General features: G+C 29.2%; 1 protein-coding gene across 4 annotated transcripts in view; it reads right to left on the bottom strand.

The window, feature by feature from the left end:
- Positions 1–217: 217 nt before the first annotated feature.
- Positions 218–26,700, bottom strand: part of LOC107446434 (uncharacterized) — a 63,202-nt gene continuing 36,719 nt past the window's right edge. For 2 of the 4 annotated variants that reach the window (XM_071187793.1, XM_016061081.4), the window contains exons 2-6: positions 10,660–10,967; positions 9,045–9,221; positions 7,150–7,428; positions 4,004–4,294; positions 218–1,450 (exon numbers count right to left, since the gene is read on the bottom strand). In XM_071187793.1, the coding sequence (XP_071043894.1) occupies positions 1,288–1,450; positions 4,004–4,294; positions 7,150–7,428; positions 9,045–9,221; positions 10,660–10,967 (1,218 nt within the window). In that variant the 3' untranslated portion in view covers positions 218–1,287. Of the gene's footprint in view, positions 1,451–4,003; positions 4,295–7,149; positions 7,429–9,044; positions 9,222–10,659; positions 10,968–14,571; positions 14,640–20,660; positions 20,865–26,700 lie in introns of those variants that run through there. The other 2 variants (XM_043041392.2, XM_016061079.4) reach the window with 2 other exon arrangements.

Here is a 26,700-nt window from a genome sequence, read left to right as displayed (position 1 = left end):
CCCTTTGGAAATACTATTTGTATCCAATTGGGTCCCGGCTTGTTAAATGTCTGCGTTTTCAGTTTAACTTGACAGGGTTTCACCCTGTTATAACTCGACAAAATTGTTAAGTATATGCATGAAAAATCTACCAAGCTATCTCATTACCTCATTTACAGGCTTCTATAGCATTATAACTTAAAAAGATGTTTTTCAGCACTTAGAAAAATACCAATACTACGAGAAAAATTCTTTATTATACAATCTACATGGATCTGAACAATTTCTGTTGATGATTCTCAACATATTCATGAAGTGCGGTAAATATAATAACTTAAATTATAAATATCAACTATGTATTAAAATTGCATAGCCAGCTACGCTACTTTAATGTGTATCAAATCAAATGATCACAATTTTCTTTCTTGAAAACAAGAAAATAATAATAAATAAATATGGTAAAAAATGGCAGGTCAAAGTTCTTATTTTCGCACTACTTTGTACTTTGTTCATGGTCTGATGTATCAATTGAGCATATTTATATAGGTATAGTGATGCTATAAATTATCTGCTGAAATGAGAAGTCTGTCATTGGACAACAATTTTCTTTGGGAAAGAAAGAAAACTTGCTTCTTGAAATAAAATACTACATTGAATCTGTAATTAATATTCCCGTTGAATTTGCTTCGAAAGTAATACTTTGGACATTAGAATTATTCATTCATTAACTATATTCGAGAAACTCTTCAAGTTAAGACACTCATCAAGTTAAAACCTCATCAAACCAACACAAAAGACACTCAACGCTTGCATCTTAATATATAATATTTATTTTTTTTTTTTGAATTTATAAATTAGGACTGTTCTCTTATTTTATGTTTAGAAATATCTTTTAATTACTCACAATTCCAGTAAATATTTAGTTATGGGGCGGGTATACTCTAAACGGGAATTTTTTTTTAATTTTGTTGAGAAAATATTTTCTGATTATTTTATGTTCTTCTAAAAAAAATACTACCTCAAAAACTCATCTTACTATATTTTTTTACAATTGTTTCTTACAATTTGTTTTCAAATATCAACGGGAATGTTTCGTTTATATTTAAAATATTCTGCAATTTTCAGAAAATTCTGATTAAATAGTCTTAAAGCTTTATTTACGAGGCATGCAACAAGAAAAAACTTCCCTCCTTGATGGTGCTGTTAAAACCTTAGTTCAGATCTTCTGTTTATACGATTGTTTTCATTATAGTGTTATCTTTAATGTGATGTCAAATAACGGTGTAGTAAATAGAAAAGTCAAATTATCTAATTAATTCTGCAGACGCAGGCTGTTGGAAATTTGTAGAGTCGAATGTAAGGGCATGTTTCTGCACTTTCTGGATCAAAACTTAGTAATTTATGGTGACTATATTTCTGAACACATTGTGAAACTAAACTGTTGCATGATTTGCATTTTTCTCCTGGATTTCTGAAATAGAAACATAAATAACGTTATCATGATGAAGGAAAATTATTCAATCAATTGTTATACGCAAAAAAAGGGAAAAAAATCCAAAATATATAAGAAACAGAAATAAATCAAGTTAAAATTCGCTGGACATTAAGTAAGTATAACACTTTAAAAATAATCATTAGTGTAGATTTTCGGATCAATTCATATTTCCGTCAAACGAATATGCAACTTAAAATGAGTGGTTGTAAAACCTCAAGATTACAATAACAAATTTGATTAATTTAAAACTTGTAATTTTTATAAATGTTTAAATAAAACGTTTTATAAATTTAACTTTAGATGTATTAATTTGAAACATCATAAAACACACCATGTGAACTTATCTATACGAATACAATAAGTTGTTCTATGGTCTTTTGTACAAGTTTCAGGCATAATTAGCTAACGAGTTTGCGAATTAGTTTGAGTTCATTGAAAAAAACATTGTGTAAATACAACTTTTCATTGAGTTTTATACGCGTCGATGAACAAGCCGACCCAATTTTTGAGTTTACTACTACTAATATTTAACTCCGTAGCCTTGTAAACCCAATCCAGACTAGGAAACTCTGGTATTGGAGAACAGGTATTGGAGAAATCAGGTATTGGAGAAATTTGTCTTCGTGAAGGACTTTTTGATGGAACTTCCCGCATTTGCGTTACATAGAGAGGAAAGCCACAAAAAACTCCCACGGTTAGCCTGACGGCAAGGAGACTCTAACCTTACCATGATCCGTCTACCATAGAGAATATTTCACGTCAGCACTGTCGGTGGTGTGAGCCGGTTGCAAAATTCGTTTCGACTCGTGATCGCTGGAATTCGAACCCAGATCACCTCATTGGAAGGCGAGCGCTCTATCACTTGAGCCACCCCGATCAATGGGTTTTATTGCGAAATATGTAATGAATTTTTAAAAAATTACTGTGATTAAATTATGGATTAGGTTACTCTTAAACCTGGTATATATTGACTAGGTCCGCTCCTGCGTGGTTAAAAGGATTTTAGCGTGGATATAATTAGACGAAAGTTATTTTAAATACTTAGGTTCAGGTTTATCTGAAGTTTGTCCTTTCCTTTGAGGTCTTGAACATTATCCATTTTTAAGTGACACAAGAATGAAACACACTGTTATCTAAACAAGTGAGGTTTCCAATGTATTTTTAAGGCTAATTTAAATTAAACCAACCCCAAGTCATCAGGAAATGCAGTTAAGACGTTAATAAGGTTTTATACAAAAATTGCGCAAATTTTGAATCCTACGTACTTATGTGATCAGGCAAGTGGTATAATGCATTACATGAAATCGAATCAGATCAAAAACAAGTCGATATGATTAATAGTTTAAAATTTATATAAGAAAGCTTTAATTTTTAAATTAAAGTTTTATTTATGTAATAGTTTTTATTGATGTTATTGATAGCGTCATTCAATTTAGAGTAAAATAGTATGCTGGAAATAATACCCCCCCTATACTCATTATAAATAGAATTGGCGTCTCAAGGTTATGCTATTTCCACACTCTCCACAATCTTACCCCCTCCGTTACCATGGTTTCGCCAAATCGTGCTTTTCTCCTCCCTGTGGCTATACGTTTCAGTAAAAGGAAGTAATATATGGCTTGGATATGATTAGCTAATATGTCATGACATGTGAAAAGAAGATAGGTGATATGTTAAAGTGTTACACTGCTTGAAAGAAAAAATTCAGGTAAAATTATTATAATGTATGGTAACGACATTTCTGGTATAAAAATTAAAAAAAAAAAAACATAATTGTGGTTAATAAAACCAATATATACTGTTTTTAAACCATTCATTTGGTAATTTTTCCGTTCATGTGGTAACAGTTTACCGAACATTCAAGTTTTCAAAATTATAAATCTTATTGCTGCACATTTAGTGAAAGAATTTATTTTTCTAATGTCCTCCCGATTGACATTCAAATATCAGTAAAGCAGAATTGATAGCCACTCTTTCAGGGGCACCACAAGCTGGGCTAACGCTGCTCCCACAGTAAAAATACAATACTGAAAATTAAATACATTCGAATAAATAGTTATTATGCCATGTTCTTCGGTATAATGAAAAAATTACTAAGATTTACAGCATTTACCAAATTCTATCACACATTATAAAACCATATTTTATTGTTAATTTTTCCAAAATCATTGCCATAATCTTGAGTTCAAATAGAGCCAGAAACATAGTAAATTTTACCATATTCTGGTACTTTTGACAATATTTTTTCGCAATATGGAACAAAGTGGAGGAGAGATCCAAAAATATTGTTAAAGAGTGTGACATTATTTATAAACGGTCCTCAAGGGTTTTTAAGGGACATATTAAGAGCGATTATTACGGAACATCCTGAATATATAATGTTAGAATTTACCCGTGTGCTAAAAGATAGTACTATCTTGCAGAGTTATTGAGTGAACAGTAAAAAAAAAATTAAATGATAAGTTGCGTCAGAGTAATGCAACACATAAATCTTGCAAGGAATTGATGGCATTATTGTTATTGACTTACTTGCAAACTTCTAAAATAACTCTTTGTGGGAATTCATCTGTTTGAATGATAACGTGCCATTTTCCTTCAATATCTTGAGCAAAACTTGGTTGAATAATTTCTCTTTCTAATTCACAGAGGCTTTTTTTAAGCAGCACACTTTCTGAATTTCGAGGATAATATTTCTTTTGCTGCGTGATATTTCTCGACAATGAATAGGAAGCTATATCTTCCATTTCTACATCCGGGACTTCAACAAACATTTTATTCACAAGTTCTTCGCACACATCCATAATTTGTGACACTTCAATGCTGAAAAGTATAACAGATACCGTCATATTTTCACAAAATATAAATCTTAGCAACTCACTCAAAAAATATGTATACCATAAAATATTATATCTGGTTTAGAGGAAATTTTATTTATGTCCCGAACAGTGGCTGACAGAAATGTAGGAACTCCCACTGAAAAAAGAAGTGCCATCATTTCTGTTCAAAGAAAGCTAATTTAAGACTAAAAAACGACCTGTATAAATATGTTTCTATAAATATGAATGTAAATACGACCCGTATAAATATGAATATTATTGAAAGATAGAAAGAAATTTTAAATTTACACTAATATATTGATACATTTTTAAATGTAATGAACATTTGAAATTTAAGTACTATCTAAAAGCTATTAAATTTGCATGAATATCTTATTTCATTCTACACAAAATATTTTGCTTGAGCCAATGAAAAATCTTATTTCGTGATAAAAATAAAGATTTAAAGCTTTACTAGTGAATGACCCTTTCTGCTGTCCCCTTCCCTCTCTTCTCTGCACGCCCCACTAGATACAAACTTGCGTAACATATCACTTCTAAGTATGTTTACTGTACAACCAAATAATGATTTATATGTACGTACAACTAAATAATGACCAAATAAAACACACTTATTAAAAAACACTTTATTTCACTTGAATTTAAAAAAACACATTTTAAATGCATTTTTTCAAACTTTTTATTTGTTTTTTTAATCATTTTGAAGAATTCAAACATGTTTTGAGAAGTCTGTAGATTAAATTATCTTTAAATTCTATGTATTGAAAATGTAGGAGGCAAAACAAATAACAAGCGTGCAGAACTAGCCATTCAATTCTAAATTGCTTCCCTATAGAAGTGAAGTTTTCCATATTTTTTGATTTTGAAGTAAGGTAGGGAATGTATGTCGACATTTTTTCTAAAACAGATACATCAGACAACAATTATTTTCGATTTCAGAATTTGGAAATCGAAAATAAAATCTTACCTTTCTAATGACGAAATGCTTTTAAGAGAATTACCTCACTTTGTATTCTTATTTTATATTATTCCATTCATTCATTTTCTTCAGTTGTTGGGATAATATTTTCTGCTAGTAGGTGTCTACGAATTTCAGACAATTTAGATAAGAGAAAAACTAAGCGCAGAAATTAAAAATTCGTCAAAGAAAAAGACAATCCGGCAAAGACATTAAAAATTCGTCAGTATAAGGAATACGGGCAATAACACCTTAGCTTGAAAAGCATCAAAGTAAGAAATTACGGGCAGCAATAGCCCTTCAAATTAAAAGTTTAAAGAATACCGGACAATGACACATTCAGTTAAAAATCACCAATGATGAGAATATGAAACCTGCAAATCAAAGGCTACTCATAAGGAGGCAGCTTGGAATTGAAGGACTGGAGCTGCACGCTTGTTGCTTTGTAATTTTGGGTACAGATTGCTTTGATCGAATTCATTTTATTTGAAAGAAATACTGCGAAACCATTTTTAATAAAAACTTTGTTAGTTATTTATTCTCTCACAGATTCATTCATTCATCCGTTAAAGGATATTCACTAATACTGAGATTCTCTTTTCATCTATTATCTTTGCTTATTTATAAATTATTTAATGATTTCTCCTAAGTAATAAAAAAAATCAAATAAGTTCATTTCAATAAGTAAGATGTCTTAATAACTTTTAAAACTGAATCCACCTTACTGCGGGTAAATTTCCGAAAACTATTGTCAAGAATTAATATGAAATAAAATTATAATATTTCGCTAAGTAATATGGTTCCAACATTAAGAGTAAATTACCTCAAAAATAAATTCGAGTCATGAAAACTATTTCAACTAATACGAGATAAAAATCTAAATAATAATAAAAATAACTATGTCAAACCACATTAACAAAAAGTAAGACAAAAAATCTGTTCGTCATAGCAATAAAATATATTAATTGACAAACGGGCTTACTATTGGTTAAAATCAAGATTTCATTTTCTTAGAATGTCAGACATTTATTGATCCGTATATTATTATTTGGGAAGTACTGGCGCACTACAGAACCTGGCCAATTATTAAACGCACTATAAGATACTATCTAAAATCTTAATTATCACGTGATACTATATAGCTTTACTGTTTTTATATGACCGAAACCTATTTGCACTTGTTTACGTTAGTGAATCAATTGGTTAAATTTGACGATATATAATATAAATTTGACGATAGGATAAATTAGACAATATATTATATAAGTATAGAATATTTATTATATCAAGCATTATTTTAGTATATTGTAATATTTAGATCAAATTATTAGACGCATTGTAGTTTTTTTAGTAATTATCAGATTTGCACGAGTTTATATGCAATGCTTTTATCTTAAACATGCATGTAATGGGTTTTTATTCGGAAGATTTTTTATATACTTATATACTTCTTATATGTATTTACTTCTAAGGTATAGCATTACAATGTTAACCAATTGATACAGAATCGTAAACAAATGCAAACCGGTTTCATCCGAGTGAAAACAATACAGCTGTATAGTATCACTTGATAATTATAATTTTACATAGAATTTCACAGTGCGTTTAATTATATAGCCAAGGACTGTATGGTGAACACGTTGCCTTCATTTTGCTGTAGGTCTCAAATTTGTGGAGCTTTAAGCCCCTTGACTGACAATCCCTTTGGAGGACAACCTACTGTTGCTAGAATGCTTTTTTGTAGAAATAAATAAGTAAAAAATATTTGGGAAGGAGGGGAAATTATAATCATAGTTTTAATTTCCATTTTATTTTTAATAAATGCCTTAAGAAATATTGAAAGCTAATAAAAATTAAAAATATTTCTTAAAAGAACTCACTTAGGATAATTAGTTCCGAGATCACACCAACCTAAATCATTTGTTCCTCCACAATTAAGAAGCATATCATCTCTAGTTTCCGACAAAGGAGTTTCTGGCAAAAGAGTCTTGGTCAAATGAATATTGGAATCAGCCCAGTCTTCTTCCACGTGGCCTTTTTTAAATGAAACAGGCTTAGTTTTGGCTTTATACCCAATGGAAATCATTGGTTCTTGGGGTTTGATGATACGAGCTTTCATAGGAGTCACACTTTCACTTTCTGTTTCAATAACTCTTACTCTATGGAATAGAAAAGAGTTATTAAAGGATATTTCTCAAAAGGTGGGAGCATAACACAGATCTAAACTTTCAGCTCTGACATCAATTAAGTTTAAATTTATATCTAAAAGTAAATCTATTATTCTGTCTAATGACAGAAATTAACATAAATTATTTCATACCTTCTCTGTAAAGTAAGTTAAAAATTATTTTCATTCAAACTAAAGGGCCAAAATATTAGCTGAGCAAACGTAACACTAATTTTTTTTTAAAAAATAGTGTTTAGATGTTTACAAATGAAAATTAAGAGAATAAGAGTATAAAGTTTGAATAGGACGCTTAATCGATATTCGTCTAAACAAATGACAGCAATAGATAAATTATACAAGGTGTGTCCAGTTTGGAAGGCTTATAACAAACAAAATACAACCAATACATCAAAAAATTTTGCTTAACTGATAGATAAGCATCTTAAGCTTTTTTTACACAAATAAGATCCTTTAGACAGAATTCAAGACTGAAATCAAAATCTTGCCGCATTTGCCGCTGCAACATTTCACGAATGAAGTTATGATACTTCGTCGTAATTCTGTTTCCTCAAATGGCATAACGAGGCACGAACGCATTATTTTTGTTGTAACCCCATAAGAAATCGCAAGGAGTTAAGTTTTGAAGGAGTTGTAACTATAGAAGTCGATTGTCGTCGTCCGACCCGAGTTCAATTCAACGAAGCTCGTTGTTTAGGAAATCAAGAGCGTCTCTCAAATAATGGGGGAATACTCCATCTTGTTAAAAAATGAAGGACATATAATCTTCTGTAATTGTGGTATTATTGTGACAGAAATAAATAAATTATACAGATATGTTCGGGTCGGAAGGCTTATAACAAGCAAAATATAACCAATACATTAATAAATTTTACTTAAGTGATAAAGAAACATCATAAGTTTTTCTCCAAAAATATGAACCTTTGCGCAGACTTCAGGACTGAAGTCAAAATTTTGCCACACTCACCACTGGAACATTTCACGAATGCGGTTGTGAATTCTGTTAAATAAAATGGCATAACAGGGCCCGAACGCTTAATTTTTTATGCAATTCCATACGAAATCGCAAGGAGTTAAGTTTGGAAAGCTTGGTAACTAAAGAAGAAGTCGTCATCTGACCCGCGTTCAATTTCAAGACGAGGAACCGCGTTATTTAGGAAATCACGAAAGTCTGTCAAATAATAGGGGAATGCTTCATCTTTTAAAAAAATGAACGACGTATAATCTTCTGTGTTTGTGGGATTAACTACAGTTGCAACATTGCTCTAGGTAATGTAACCGGACTTTGGCATCGTTGATAGCCAAGAACCGGACATACTTCATTCGTAACGCTGTAGTGGTTAATTGGTATCTAGCTTACTCATCAATTGAAAATCACATTCTCTAGTTCCCATCGTAACCAAACCACCTTGTTGATTAGTGAACTGTGGCTCTAAGGGATTTATTTTTCTCTATCGAGACAGAATTCAACCATTAAAAGGGTGTAGTTGGAAATGGGCAATGTTAAATAGGCTTTTATTCATAACATTTCGCAAATAAACTAACAATATATTCTACCACTAAAGGAAATCTAAGATGCTCTTAAAATACCTTTTGGCTTCTTGTGGTTTAATAATCGTTGCTTTCATTGGATTGTAGGACATAGTCATAACTTTTCTGGCGTGAACATATTTTGGCTTATTTCCTCCTTTAGCCTTGATGAAAGTTACCTGAGCTCCTTTGTGATGTCTGGTCTCCATGGGATGATGCTCTTCACTGTAATGAAATCTGAAGAGAAAAAATCCGGTTGAGTGGCTTCAAATTTAATAAACTCTTTTTAAAGCTTCTTTGTATATTCTCAGAAAATTCAGTTCAACCCTGAACCATAATAATTTTGTATTGAACAGTAATATATTTGAAACAATAATATAAGTTGAAACATTATGAAATCGAAATATTATAAAGTTGAGAAGGGAAACTTTTCTATATGAAGCGTAGTATCGTTTCATCAAGTTCAGAAAGCAAGAAAATATGGTTTTAAATTAGCAACATGTTAGGGTTGGAGTAAATTTGAATGATATACTATGGTTTCACACTTTCCCAGAAAATTACTCTCAAAATTTATATGCGATGAATTTATATAAGTAAGTCAAAGAGGTGTTTTCAATCTAGCACCAGATATTTAGAACAAAATCTAGCAGTGAGGAGTCAGTAGTTGAAATGTTCGTGCTTTCTTGATTATTATGTAATTACAATCATGAAATCAGTGCTAATTTTAAATTATTTAATTCTATTTTGTAAGTAAAAGGCACTTTATTTAAAATTGCATTTTGCATTATAACATAACAGTTGAAGAAATCAATTTCAAGAAATATATTTGTTCAAATTAATGAAATTGTGCGCAACCTTTGTCAGAAAAGAACTACATAACAATATCTCAAACACACGCTCACACATACGTAAATATCTTACAAAAAAAATTAATCTTAAACCAGAAAACTGTTACAATTGAAGCGTTAAATTCTTTCACATGTTTCTTTTTTAATTAACTCAATACCTTAACTAAAAAAGTGTGGTTTAGGAATTTATAAATTGAAACATAACTAATCATTAATTCTTTTATTAATCTCAATTTTTCATTATTTTCAATGATTTTTCTGTGTTCTTAAATGTTCTGTTAAGCATAAGTTCAAAATCACATTTAAATGTAATTAATTAAGTTTGCGATAATTAATAATTTAAATGATGCTCAAAAAATTCATTCGAGTATAAATTTTGCTTATATAATTATAGATATTTGTCAAAATAAATTTCATAAAATTAAGTTGAAACATTATGAAATCGAGCGTTTTTTTTCTTTTAACCTAAAACTTTCAAATAACTGAAGTTGGAGTCGAACAAATTTTTCCGAATCCAGCTTTGATTCCTGCAAAGTTCGACTCCTACTCCAATGGTGGGAATGTGCATTAACAGAAAACAGACAATATTGTTCACCGAATACATTTCTCGATGAATTTAAATCTATGCCTTAGGAACTCTTAGATCCCAAATCGTCAAGAATTCTCTTAAGATAATGTATGCTTATTCAGAGACATTTTTATGTCTTAAAATATCGTCTGTACAAATTAGTCAGCCTAATTAAGGTTAGGCTCTCAAACCATTAGCACGATCATTAGATCTGAAGTTATTGATGGTTTTTTGTGATTTTTACATAAGAGTGTAGTACCTGGAACGAGAAGCGCTCCCTCTTGGATAACTTTGTCGATTATTTGAGTCAGATTCTCGAAGAGAAAGAGTAGTTGGTAAGAATGCTTGTCCTCTTTCAGGCGTAGCTTCAGCATTTAATATCTCGATATTGTCGTTGGGTAAAGTCAAAATAAGTCGTCTTCTTCCCATACTCATGGGTTGAATGAGAAAAAAGGGACTTTCATTGGGTGTTGAAAAATGAGGAACATCCAATTGTCGTCGCAGTCTATGGGTAAAAGCTTGGCCTGATGCCACCAGAAATAAAAAGTAACAAATGAAGGAAGTCATCTGTAAAAAATAAGTTATATAAATTCATATAATTTCAACACTCGTGAAATTTAGTTTTAGGAGATAATTACTTACATTAATTGTTTCTAAATAGGACTTAAAAAAATTGATGCTGTTGATAGAAAAACACTATGTACCCCAACATACAGGTTGTTTCGTATAGATCATCTAATATAAATATTTTTTTAGAATTCTTGCATAAATTAGGCAAAAAAGCACGCACATTAGAGGTCACCAACTGGCATTTAACAAAAATGCTATCTAAATCTAAGAAATCACTAGTGAAAATTTTAAAAACCAGTTTGATTGCAGCAGAAAACAGAAGGAAGTCAAAAGAACATTATTAAAAATACCTGTACGTTTCATCAGGCAATCAAATTAGTTTTCATGTTTTTCACATCGTCTTTCTCAGTAGTGATTTAATAGTGACAAATTGCGATAATATTTTCTTTTCTCCTTAATACGTTAATTTTCGATCCTAATTATATCCTGTTTATACCATATAATTCTATACCCCTGAAATTCTACTTTTGGATAATTCTACTTCCCGATTCGATAATATTTCTATATAATTATTCTAATTACTTGTATTTTAGCAATTCTATATTTTTACTTCATTTTGGGCAAAGATTCTAAAATATATAATTATTAATCGAGGTAATTACGAAACGTTTGTGAATCTTAGAGCTAACACGATAGGCGATCGAATCATTCAGGAGTCTAAAGCGTCGCTCATGGAAAGTTGGGGCTGACTAAACAACCAGGGAGTATGCGCAACAATGGTCCTCATGATCGTTACTGAAAATCTTTTCTTTGATTGAAGAGTTTGGAGAAAGCTCTTGGGTTAAAATTGCGTATTATTCTTAGTATAGCCATGAAAGCGACAGGTGCTTGAAGTCTCTCAAGAAGAACTCCCTGTAGAAATGCATTCTCTATCATTATTTAAATTATTCAAACCTAAATTCTATTGCTATTTTTATACTTCATTTGTTGATTTAAATATTTGGAATAAAATATTTTCTTAAATCAAAATAAAAAGCTTTAAGATTTTTATGTACTTAGTTCGTAATTTTTTTTACTGTCAATATAAAGTGTTTCAAAAATTTTTTTTTTAAAATATAGATGCTATTTAAAATCAAAATGCAGACACGTATTACCTTGAAGGGACCATAACCATGATAATATCATGATACTTCCGAAAATGTCAAATAATCGGATATTTTGATATACATTAGTCATTTGGATATATATCCGATTGTTTCGATTGAAAAGTTAATCTCACAGCTGATGTTTATTTTTAGGCATAAAACATAAAAAATAATATTTTGCATGTTATAACATAAGATGCAAAATATTTTGCAGAGCATATTATAACATAAAAGAGCATATTTTGAATTTATCGTTTCATCTATTTATCAAGAGATAATTTTTTTTTTTAACTGAAAAATTCAGTAATGCATATCTTTTGATAAAAATATCATGATGTTTATTTTAAAATGAATATCGAATGTACAGCGCAATTTGTATTATGATGTATCCTTTAATATATGCGTATCAATGAATGCTTCTTTGAAATATTGTGGTGTTAAATGAAAAGAAAGCCGACGCAGTAACAAAAAAATACTAATAATAATGTGACACATAATTGCTTATGAAAATATTTATGAGCAATAGTGAAAAAAATACTTAATAAATTCAAAATTTTTCGAAAGATTGTTAAAAATATATTATAGAATATTATTCTCTATAAGCCACCTCCATTAAGGAATTTTCTTTCAAAATTGGAATATAATTATTAATAAAGATAAAAAATTTGCTGGTGTAATAAGAAAAAGTTTTTAAATATACGCAATCATAGTTATGCCAAATGAATACGCACAAAATGTTTAATTGTGTGAGACAAGTCCTTTAAATAAATTTATGTTTGAAAAAGATATTTATTTTACAAAAAAATAATCAAATACAAGAGACTTACTTGAATTACGTGTTATGAGATGCTGTGGGGGAAAAATGACTTGTTTGGGTAATACTGTTTATCCTAATAATGTTCTGTAGGTTTATTTACTTATTAAAATATTAATAATAAGTAAATAGACATTTAATAACACTCTTAAATATTGCTTTTAGTCAAAATCGAATTTTCATATTGAAAAAGAAATGTTTTGAATTTATGCATTTATACAAATTCTGGTAAAATTACAGTAGTGCATGGTAATGACATAACTGGTAAAATTAAGACACAGTTCTAGTTAATAAAACCAAAATATACGGTATTTAAGTCATTCATTTGCTAATTTTATTATTATTACCCTATATATAGTAAAAGATACAAAACTGAAAAGTAAACTTAAACGAAGAAATAGTTTTTATGCCATGCTCAAAGTTTTATGATGAAATTACCAAATGTTACCACTTACCATATTCTAGTAGTTTTGACCATGATTTTTTTCACAGTGTATTTATAATATTTAAAACTAAAGGAATGTGCGCAAATTTTTTTATTTTTATATTCTTAAGCAATTTATAATTGAAACGAAAAAGATCATAAATTATCTTACAAATTATTTTTAGTCAAAATAGAATTTTTAAATTGAAAAGGAAAATTTTTGAATTTAAGCATTTACATTTATAATACATTTATTCTAAATGAATGCGAGCAACGTTTTCAATCATTAAATGTTCTTAAGAAATTTATTAATGGAACAAAAAAGATCATTGATTACTAATTTTTTAAAAAATATATTCAGTTAAAATAGAATTTTTAAACTGAAAAAGAAAAGTTTTGAATATTAGTATTTATAGATATGTATATACATAATTATTTTAAATGAATGCGAACAACATTTGCAATTATTTTTATGTTTTTAAGAAAATTATTAATAAAACAAAAAAGATCATTGATTACTAATTTTTTAAAAAATTACTTTTAGTTAAAATAGAATTTTTAAATCGAAAAAGAAAGATTTGAATATTATTTACAGATATGTATAATTATTTTAAATGAATGCGAACAGCATTTGTAATTATTTTTATGTTTTTAAGAAATTTATTAATAAAACAAAAAAGATCATTGATTACTAATTTTTAAAAAAATTACTTTTAGTTAAAAGAGAATTTTTCAACTGAAAAAGAAAAGTTTTAAATATTATTATTTATAGATATGTATAATTATTTTAAATGAATACGAACAACATTTGTAATTATTGTTATGTTTTTAAGAAATTTATTAATAAAACAAAAAAGATTATTGATTACTAATTTTTTTAAAAATTACTTTTAGGAAAAATAGAATTTTTAAACTGAAAAAGAAAAGTTTAGAATATTATTTATAGATATGTACAATTATTTTAAATGAATGCGAACAACATTTGTAATTATTTTTATGCTTTTAAGAAATTTATTAATGAAACACAAAAGATGATTGATTACTAATTTTTTTAAAAATTACTTTTAGTTAAAATAAAATTTTTAAATCGAAAAAGAAAGTTTTGAATATTATTATTTATAGGTATGTATAATTATTTTAAATGAATGCGAACAACATTTGTAATTATTTTTATGTTCGTAAATGAAACGAAAAGAATGATTGAAAGCAGAGACTTACTTGAATAGTGAGTTGTGATGCGTTGTGGGTGAAGAGGAATGAGAAACTAGTTTCTTACTCTATGACCTTCATAGTTTTTCTACCTAATCGAGATCATTTTTATATTTTATATTAGGATAGGGGGAAATTTTGTGCCGGAATCGAAACGTGAGAAAGTCATACACCTCTTTTTAGAAAAACAAACAGGAATAATGTGACACAGAAATCACATCGCGGGTAGAATATGAGCGCTATTGAAATCGTTGAAAATCACTCAGATAAAATAAATGAGTTTTTATATTTTTATCAAATTAATATTATTTTTCACTTTTTTTGAATAAATAAAACAGTGTGAATGAATGAATATTCTCTTAGTAACCGGTCACAATGCATGGTTTTATAGTTGTATGAATGGGTTACATATATATTTTTTATATTATTGTTTTTAAGTATAAGTGATGCAATGTACTGAAAGCCAGGTGTTTCCAGTTAAATTTTTACTTAATAGGCATTCTTTGATGTTTCATTGCACCAATGACTCCCTAACAACGTAATTGCTAAATGGGCTGCGATTGTGCCGTTTTATACACCATCCAAGTTTTTGTTTCTGAGGGGAAATGCATCTTATTACTTATAATGAGAAATCATGGAATCAATAAAATAAATACTTTATTTTTCAATTGCTTCAGTAACACTCAAACTAAACATCTCGACTAGAATTCAAAAATCCTGATAACTTTAGCGGCTAAAAAATCGGAGATGGCACTTAAGATTATATATATTGTTTACAGACTCAATATAAATATTTTTCTTAAGAATGCAAGAAAAAACTTTAACATAATATTCAACTAGAGTATTATTAAAACACATGTCCAAGAGGTCATGAGTTCGATCCCCACGGGCCTAAAGCTCCCTGTGTCGTAAATGGTGACTGGTGCACGTTAAATCTGTCAGGTCATAAAGTCCTCCATGTTCCCACAACAAATCAAACCTCTGGGGGTACTGAATTGGAGATTTGTCGTTCTCTGGTTTCGATTAGAAGTACGATTTGTGGATGAATTTATGAATATATGAATGGGTCCACCCTATAAACGAGTTGTGACGTTATTGGCTGATGTAGCATTTTTGGTACTAGATGGCGCCACCGAAAATCAAAAAACACACCCTCGGGCTTAAATTCCATTGGTTTCACCAAGCAGGCTTGCTGGTTGGTAAGTCGCATTAGAAACAACAGTAAAGCTTTAATCGGCTTCTCTAGCCCATTCACATTAGAAGCAATTAAAAGTATTTGCGCAGTTGATGTCTTGTATATAATATTAAATGAAAAATTATAATAGTTATTTTCTCCTCATTTAACAAAAGAGAAACGCAGTTCTTTCTAATAAATGCCTAGTTTCTAACTATCTTCCAAATTAATAGTTATGAGTATAAATTTTGAATTTTCGTAGAGTTCTGGTCCCAATTCAATTTGAAGTTATGAAGTCTTCGATACGAGATTTTTTTTCCGAAGCTTTATTTTATTTATTTATCTAAAAACAAAACAGGGTTCGTTAATAAGAGAAGAAAAAGTAGATTAAATAAATTCTAGGAACTGCCCCGATTATTAGTCGCCTTTAATTTTTTTTAAAACTGCAACTTCCCATTATTTCGAATGGTTATGTTTCTTTCTTATCTAATTAGAAATACGAATACAATTTTTTGTATTGCAGCTTAGCTGGTAGATATCAGTTATAGTGTTGGTTCTTTGCAACTCTTTCGCCAAAGAAAATATAAAAAAGCAACACTTTGAGTGTCTTAAATCAGCAAAAAAGCTTAAATTTTAAATTAAAAATATTATAATTTACCGAATATATTAATATTATAATTTACAATAAATAATTTTAATTAATAATTAAACTGCTTGTAATTAATTATAAAATAGTTTACAATTGTAATTACTTTAAATATTAAGACAATTTATAATTATAATTAATAAAATAACACTTTATAAATGTAATACAATACTCACAATAACCAATATTAATATTTCGCAATTAACTGCTTATAAATGTATATTTTAATAATAGCATACATTTAAAAATTATTTACTATTATAGACTTTATTTCATATGGAGATTACAATTATATTCTAGGATTTGGTGAATTAAAAGTTTCAGCAAATCCTAGTATAATGCTACTAACTAGATATTATTAGATATTATCACTAACGATCACTAGCCAAAGTATAACTTGCAAATCAAGCTGAACTTCTTTTATGCAGTTAGTTCTTTTGGTTGCAAAATAATATGTATAAACAAATTTATCTACTTCACTTTTTTTACAGAGATGTAATTTAGTGAACGTGTACGTTTAAGCGTAAAACTTTATAAGGTATCTCAAAAATTTCATCAAATGCATAAAAAATATTGGATGTTTTTCAAAAGATTTCTCGTTAGAATTCTAATTAGCAAAAAAAAAAGAGAAAGAAATCGTTGCATTTACCTAAGAAAATGATTAAAAATGCAGAAATGAGCAGAAAGTTTGATTGTAATACTCAAAATGAGAATCTATTACTCTAATTTTCAAATTTAATTTCAACCGTTAAAAGCGAGAGCTGTAAAATTTAAATTAATAGTGTTTTTTAAACTTCTTTCATTAAGGAAAATAAAAAAAAAACCCACAGTATAACTGTTTTACGCTTTAGGCGAAGCAATAATTTTAAACAATATACACCATCTTGCCGTATAGAATTTTTATCTTTAAGAACGGGCAAATAACTTGAATATTTTAAAAGTTATCATACTTTTTTTTAAAATCCCCAATTTAGCGAGATTTTTTCACTTACATAAAAATTATCAAAATAAATTAATATTTCTCAATTTAGAATCATGCTCTGTTCTGAATTATCTGGACTCATAAGAGTCCAGCTGATTCAGAGTTCGAGTTTAAATGTTAAAAAATTATAAAAGCAAAAACTTCTTATAGTGGTTCATTTTTATAACTAGCATTAAGGGCACTGGCAATAGAAAGACTTAACTTGACATTCATGAATAACTGTTGCAAACTCATAGCATTTATGAAAATATCATATTATCCTATTTTTCTTAGAACTTGGTGTTGAACATAACGCATTGGCCTAAAATAAAAATCTTAGTTTTTCATAATTTTTAACATAATTATTTCGAAATATGCAAAATTAATTTATATATGATTCCCAAAACGCGAAAATTTATCAGTTAAAAAATTCAGCTGGATTTCGTAACCAAAATATTTATCAGTAAAAAATTTTTACCTGGATTGGCGAGTGAGATTTCGAGTATCTTCCTAGTAAGTATACATTAATTTCAAATTATATATTTCTATTTTTAATGTATACGTTTGGAAACAATTTTGTACGTTTGAAAAGTGTCCGATAATAAATTAAATATATGTTCACAATTTAGACTCTGAACTATCCGCACTAATGAATTCTTTCGAAATAGACAAACTAAATTTATATATGATTTCCTAACCTAAAAATTTATCAATAAAAAAATTTTGCTCGATTTCCTAACCTAAAAATTTATCAGTAAAAAAAATTCAGCTCGATTGGCGAGTGAGATTTCGAGTACCTTCCTAGTAAGTATACGTTAATTTCATATTATATATTTCTATTTCTTATGTACGTTTTGAATTAATTTTGCACATTTACGAAGCGCATTATAATAAAGTAAATATATATTCTCAATTTAGACTCTGATTTATCTACACTCGTTTATTCTTTAAATACAAAATAAATTTATGTATGATTTCCTAATCTAAAAATTTATTAGTTAAAGAAAATCAGCTCGATTGGTGAATGAGACTTCGAGTTCCTTTTTAGTAAGTATGCGCTAATTTCAAATTATATATTTCTATTTTTTATGTAAGTTTAGAATTAATTTTGTATGTTTAAAAAGTGCGCTATAATAAATTAAACATAATAAAATTAATTTAATTTAGCATAACATAACAGTTAAAATCTATATTTGTACAAAATATTGAAATTGTGCAAAACTATTTTAAGTAAAGAACTAAATACATAAAAACACCCAAGCATTTACATTTACTTTAGTGTTTATACATGAACTATACTAATTATCATAAATAAAGGAAAAATTTAAAAAATTGTTACAGCTGTCCCAAATATAAGCCAATCCCAATGAAATTTGAATACGTTGTCAAATAAAAATTGCTAAGTAAAACTGCAATATGTAAATTAGTGACACTGCAACGTATTGACGTCATCTGCAATCAGTATAAAACTGTATGTTTGATCTCAAACTTGTGAATTTAGCCCTGTTTTTTCATATAAAAAATTTGAGCTCGACAATTTGTAACAATGACCAATCAGGCATCATTCATCAAAAAAAAAAATTAGATGGAGATCTATTGGAAGACTAGAGGCAAGACAAAGTCAGATAGAAGTGGTCAGATGGCTAATTGTGAGTCCTTCTATAGTTCATAGACTTTGGCAACAACTTCTAACCACAAGTAGAATGAAACTATCTTCAGCAGCAAACAATAAAAGTTCAGCTCGATCACCGGACTTGAATCGTAATGATCATTCAGGGTATTTTAGGAAGACGTGTATCTGCTTTCAATCCTCATCATCATCAGACTCTTTTTTATTTTATTTTATAACATTCGCTTAACAGCCGAAAAGTTTTGGTTTTATGACTACTAATGTTCAACTCCATAACCTTGTAATTTTGAACCCAATCTAGAAAGCAAGGGAACTCCTGGATCAAATATCAGGAGAAATTTGCATTCGTAGATAAATTTTTGATGGAACTAGCCCGTATTTGTGTTACATAGAGTGGAAAACCACGAAAACCTCCCATGACTAGTCGGGTGGCAAAGAGACTCTAATCTATGATCCGTCCACCACTGAGGATATTTTAAGTCAGCACTGTGGCCGATGCGAGCCGGTTGCGAAAATTGTATCGACCAGCCATCGCTGGGATTCGAACCCGGTTCAACGCATTGGAAGGCGAACGCTCTATCCCTTGAGCCACCACGCATCTCATCAGACTTTTGCCATGCTAGCAACTGCTTTGCAAGAACTAGGACTCACATTTCCAATGGAACTGGTAGGTCGCATTATTGAAATTACCACATATCGCTGTATGTGTTGTACCGCTGCTAGAGGCAACCTCACTAGAGGTACCATACTTTTAGGATTCCAAACAAACACATATGATTTATTCATTTTATACCTATGCTAATTTCTATAACACCATACTTGTCTGATCAATTCTTTTTATGTTATTATATATATTATTATGTACACAATAACGTGTGCCAGTTTCGTTAAATTCTATGCGTAACTTTTTGAGGCATGGCCATTTTTTTATTTTTTTAAAATTTAGGGTAACCAATGTATGAAACAATAATAACAATCAAAAATAATATAGTATTAAATTCATTTTCATCTTTTTTTTAAAATTAACTTAGCACTTAAGATAAATATTTTGGATTTTATGAATCAAAAGGTAATTGCTAACAATTCGGTATCAAAAGGTAATTACTAACGATATTTTGATAGGTTCCTGCCCTGAGAAAAAAAAAGTATGGTCCAAAATACAAGAATGTGGTAAAGTTTATCATGTTTCTGGCTCTATGGTAACTCCAAAAAGCACTGTAATTCTCAACGAAATGCTTTAGTAATGATTTTGTGCTTCAGTAATGATACCATATATTTTGGTTTTATTGCCAAAAATATACTTTGTTTTTAAAAAAAATATCTTTACCACGCATTACGGTAATTTTACCAGAATTTTTTCCCCGTGTGTGCTCTTTTATAATAGTTCTATGGAACATTGACTTTCTATGGAATAATTGACTTAACAATCATTCGAGTAATATTTTTGTTCATATCATTATAAATTTTCATCTAAATAAAACTGATAAAATCAAAGATGTCTTCTTTTAGCTCTATAGAATATAACTTTTTACTAACTGGTGTCGGAGTCACGAAACATTATTTGATTCTCCGATTCCACTAACCTGGATATGAATAACTGTTATTAAATTGAAAATGATTCAGAAATATGACAAAAAGATCTTCTGCCACTTTTATCAATAAACTGGTTTAAAGAAAATTCATTTACCTGGAACATTATTTAAGAGGGCACAATTTATACAGTTGTTAGGTTTTTTGCCTCTCGACGATGCAGAAAATTTCTTCGTTTATTTCCTTCCTTAAAGGAAACTTCTTTTTTTTATTCCAATTGACAAACAACCGATTTCTTTCTAAATTTTTATTATTGTATTTGAATTTTTTGGATGGTTCGACACATTAAAAAGTTGGATCTCTTTCTTCTGATTATTGGTGCTCAGATTTTGCTAACCTAAAAAACATAAAAAAGTGCCTGACTTAGAAAATACTCCCTCATAATCAAACAAAAATTCCCATTTTAAACGTTATTTGTTTCATAAATTTACGTATAATTCAATTAAATTAATTTTTTATATTTGAAAAAAACCTAGTTATTATTTCCATTTCAGTTAAAAATACATTTTACACAGGGGAAAATGCAACGTATGGGGAAAGCAAGGTTGGTATTAAGAGTTGCGATGTAGACTGCAAAAATAGTAAAATGATTTCAAATAAATAAAAAAATTAACCAATATCAAAAATTAGTCAACATACGTATATAAAGAAACAATTTAATATGCAAAAAAATGCCTTAGATAAAAAAATACAGCAAAAATTTTTAAAAAGAATGCCGAAAAGGGAAGAAAAAATATATGTTATTTTATTCCTTATTGATAACATTAAAATTGATTAGGACGAGAAAAGTGATTGAGTTTTTAACAAAAAGGGGAGAGAAAAAACAATAACAGTGATGATGTAGCATGGGGACAACGTACTATCTCTTACGATTAATTTTCCAAACCTTAGGAATTTTTTTAAAAATCAAATAGCTATAATACCCCCTAAATAGCTATTTTTTTTATTAAGAATTGGATGAATGATTGAAAAAAATGATTTCATAATTAACACGTTAATAATATCTCAAAACCCATCCAATTCTCTAAAAAAAAAATTGCAATTTAAAAACAATGATTTTAATGCAGTAAAATTTTACTACTAAACCAGTTTATAACTAGTATAATTAGTAGTTTATTAGTGTAGCTTAAAAAAAAATTTAAAACTTTTTAACTGTATTTCTTTCATTTCTGTCAAAAGTATTTTAGTATTGTTCTCTTTTAGTTTTGTTTAGTAATGTCCAAATAGAACATGAAACTTATAAATATTAGTTTGTCTTCTGAATTATTTGAAGAAATTTAAGGAAATTTGAAGGAATTTCCGCGGAATGTTTAAAAATTTAACTTGGTCTAATATTCTTGCAATTCTTAACCAATTAAAATGATATCTAAAAAAAAACTTTTCTAATACTAATTTATTTTAATTTTGACATTCGAATTTTTCATATATTTTTTATTATGTCACAGGCTTTGGACAACTGATTCACTTTTGGATTTAAAGAAGACAGGATGCATTAAAAAATTTGGGAGGGGCATAAGAATCTAATTACCCTTTGTAAAACTTTTATTCTGTTAGTTCCTAATGACTTTCTAGATCTAAGATTTTTATTAAATTACTACTATACATTATGATGAATTTGGTTCTTATAAATATTTCAGATAGAAATTAAATATTAATTAATTTGGAAACAATATTTATTATCTTTTATAAACTTAGGGCATTACTAATTATTGGGTTGATTGGAAAGTTATTTTATTTTCACCAACTGAGGATTTAATTATATTTTTTAACAGCCAACTTAGCACTTAAACCGTATATTCATTATATTTTTTCACAGCTGATATAGCAAGGCTTGTTGATTCTACGACGTAAATTTTGGATGGTGCCGCTTTAAAGTATGAAAATCGAACACCAAGATTTTCGGCATATTTTACTTTTCAGACACAGTAGAGAAAGAAATATGCTGTTCATCCAAGAAAAATATCATCTGATAAGCGTGGAGAAGAGGTATTGCTGGTACGCCATTGCGAAAACTGCTCAATCCAGCAGAATTTCAATTAAAGCTGTGCCCCATTATGCCCCATTGTAATATGAAATGATGCTTTTTTGCGAATGATATGCTCTTTTTATAACTGTAGTGAGTTTGCAATTGTTACTCATGAGTCATGACTGATAGGTCAAGTGTAGTCTATCTAAAGCCAGCTCTGTCTACGCTTATTTTAAAAATGGCGCAAAACATCATTATGGAGAAAAACCGCAGCTTTGTGAAAATGAGAAGCTTTAGTGTTCGAATTTTTTAATAATTAAAAACTTACTTCAATGCTTACTTGGGCTCACAAAAATTTGCAATAACAGAGAATAAGGTAGTGATTTTGATAATTTTCAGCTAAGTAGAAAAATTTTGCGAAATTGGTGATTTTTAAAAAACTTTAATGACTTTTAAAATATTTAAGTTATTTATCTATTCCAAAACCGAGATAATTCTTCACTGCAAGATTATATGTATTTAGTTTAAAATCATCGCATTGCTTCAAGTGCAAACAACTAAAATTATGATTTTTTTATTTCACTTGGTGATGGAGCTTTCAAAAACAGCTTTAAGATGCACCCCGCTTATTAAAACAATAAAGACATTAATTAATGCAAACAGGTGAATTGCAACTTTTGAGATCACTGAGATATTAAATCGAATTCGACAGCTCATAATCATTTAAAAATCCTAAGGTTTTAACTCAAAGCTCAACATATGGGTTCTTCATGTTTTTATTGAGTAATTTGTACCGTCGCGTTAGCGTCAATGATTTGCCAGTCAATTGTCTAGAAAATTATCTATTTTTGAAGCATATCATCAATGAGAACGTGAAAGGGGCCGTCAACAGCAATTTCCCCGGTCTCTACAAATTTGTTAGATTATAAAACCTTTACTTCAAACAAAAGAGATCAAAAATCAACTAGATAAGTTTTTTGGCAGCAAAGAACAAGCATCTTATGCGCTTGAAATTATCCTATTAAAGATGGCAAAGGTATTGGACCAAAAGAGACAGTATATTATTCAATCAAATATTGATTTACTTAGTTTCTTCATGAAAATCTCCTTTAATTTTCATTAAAAAAAACTAATAAATTTAAGAAAAAAGAAAAAAAAACGAAATTACTTTTTGTACAACCCAATGTAAGCCTAGTTAAAATAAAATATTCTTAGTCTTTTTTATATTTTATGGTAATCAGGATTTAGTTGAATTTCTCACTATTTTTCAACAAATCAACAGTGTTTGAAAATTGAAATGGAATAACATACTTAAAAAAAATTCCCAATATTTACTTAAAAGTTAGAAAATGTAAAAAGTTAGTAAACAATATTTAAAAATGCGTACAGATATCGAGGGAAGTGACAATTTTATTTTATATTCTGTCTTAATTTTTATAGTTTTTAAAATTCTAAATGCATATTTAAATTTATTTAGAGCCAGTAGGACAGCCTGGAAGGCCGGGGTAGACTGGTTGGTAGGGTATAGGGCCCAAGTCCTAGAGGTCGCAAGTTCCATTCCCGCCTTCCAAAGACTCCTCGTGTATTAAATAGTGGCTGGTGCACTCTAAATCTATCAGGTCACTAAGTCCTCCAAGTGCCCAGAACAAATCAATACCTCTTGGGGTACTGAATTTGAGATTTCATTTTATTTTATATCCGTCGTTGGACAGCCGACCCAATTTTTTGGGGTTTACGACTACTAATGTTCAACTCCGTAGCCTTGTAACTTTGAACCCAATTCAGGAGACTAGGAAACTCCTAAATCAAGTATCGGGAGAAATTTTGCCTTCGTGGAGGGCTTTTTGATAGAACTAACCCTCATTTGCGTTACAATGAAAGGAAAACCACCCCAACTTCCCCCTGTTAGCCTGACGGTAAAAGGACTCTAACCAATGATCCGTCTACCGCTGAGTATATTTCACGTCAGCACTGTAGTCGGTGCAAGCCGAATGCGGAATTCGTATCGATCAGTCATCGCTGGGATTCGAACCCGGTTCACCTCTGTGGAAAGCAAACGCTCTGTCCCCTGAGCCATCACGATTCTGAATTGGAGATTGATCGTTATCTAGTTCAGGTCGGAATTACAATTTGTGGTTGAATGGATGTATGAATGGGTCCACCCTATAAACGGGCTGTGGCGTGTGTGTGACTGATGCCGTATTCTTGGATATAAATGGCGCCACTGAAAAACAAGAAACGCACCCTCATCCTAAAATTCGCTTGGTTTCACCAAGCAGGCTTGCTGATATTAGCAAGTCGCATTAGAAACAACAACAACAGGATAGCAGTATTTAACATAAACTCTTACAAATAAATAAAATATGAATTTCAACTTTCTATAGTGAAGCTCCCTGGATGATTTAATTTCCAGCTTTTATTTAAACCTTTTGAGAGTTAAAACTTCGTAAAAATTTTGACTTAATGATCAGATTTTCACACACTTAATTGTGATTTTCATGATCTGGGAAATTCACTGAAAACATTTCAATTTTAAATAGCACAGCGGATAATTTAAGATACGAAATCACACACAAATACACTCTTTCCCTGATGTCTTTTTGATGAATTTTCTTGATTGACTTCCTAACTAAGAGGTCATGAATCACTAACTAATGATCTCAGTAGTTAGGTCATAAGAGCAGTTATGACAGCGTATAATCATTTTCATTTCATTAATTATGCTTAATTATTTTATCGCTTTATTGCTTTTAGGGCATTATTATTTTATGCTTAAAATCTTTGGACCCATTTTTAGTGTGAAATAAAACTCAAATTTTTCTATTTAGAAAAAAAATTGAATTTCAATAACTCAAGTACCTTCTATTCCATTTGATAACCTTTAACATTTTTTCTGGAAATTTTATGATCTAAGACTTAACGTAGGATCCTTATCAGCGAAAACCTCAATTACGTGCAATTTAAATCCTTCGAAATTAATGAAATTTTTACCATTTAAAGAGTTTTGGAAACTTTGAAATAAATCATATTCCGATAGTGCAAGGTCAATGATATATGAGGGATACGACATCACTTCACAATCAAGTTCCAAAAATTTCGTACGTGTTGTTAAAGATGTGTGAGACCTCGCAAAGATGAACAAGATTCCTTTGCGATTTGTGATTTACGTTAAAATAATTGTTAGTAAAATTGAGTTATAATTCGTGTGTTCACACAATATAGCGCACCGTGAAACTTACATACAACTAGACATTTAAAACAAATTGAACCTCACTTTTTAAAATGAAATAAAATGTTTTAGCTGAAACATAATCGGTAACTATCTCTTTATATACTGTAAAAAATAGACCACAATTTTCTAAATAACGGCATAGTTTGTGGTACTGTATTATGCACGCTTCTTTACTTTCCGAACAAACAGGTACTCACCGATCTAAGGCTGGTTGCTACTAGGTTCTACCACTAGAGTTCAAATATTCTGACACTGAAAGCTTAGTACTTTAACCTCTGAGTCATTAATTCTCTAAACAGCATGAAATATTTTGTTATGCATTGCTAATGTAAGTAAAACCCCTTATGATAATAATTTATTATTTTTCCTAAACCATTTATTTATTGAAATTCAAATCAACAAGTTATTTTTATGTTTAATTAAAAGTAATCATGCATTAATCGATACTTAATTTATTATTGCGAAATGGAATAATTTTTTTTTGTCAATTAATGTATATTTTACAACCCACATTTCAGACTTTTAAAATGCGTTAAAAAAAACCACTTACGAAAGTCGACTTCAATAACTTCAAATCAATTATAGTTTCATTCTACCGCTTCCCTTAATTTGGAATATTCAATATTTGTTTTTTTAAAGAAAGCATTATCACCGGTTGAGTGGCACTAAATGGACAAAATGACAGAAGACGACCTACAATCTCTAAGATGACATAATTACTTCTCAGTAAAACCTGTCCTTAATTCTCTACCGGATATTTATAGTCTGACCCACATTAAAATAGAAAAAATACAAGAAGCTTTTCATTTCAAAGACCAATTAGTAAAAGATTTGTAGGATTTTGATTTTCTTTTTTTTTTTAATTTTTAAAAAATATCGTGCATGGCAATTAGAACACTTATATATATATATATAATTCTTTAAATACAAAATAAATTT

This window comes from Parasteatoda tepidariorum, chromosome X1, assembly GCF_043381705.1.
Source record: "Parasteatoda tepidariorum isolate YZ-2023 chromosome X1, CAS_Ptep_4.0, whole genome shotgun sequence".
Taxonomy (NCBI): domain Eukaryota; kingdom Metazoa; phylum Arthropoda; class Arachnida; order Araneae; family Theridiidae; genus Parasteatoda; species Parasteatoda tepidariorum.
Note: the sequence above shows the minus strand (reverse complement) of the source record. Positions and strands in the feature narration are given on the sequence as shown.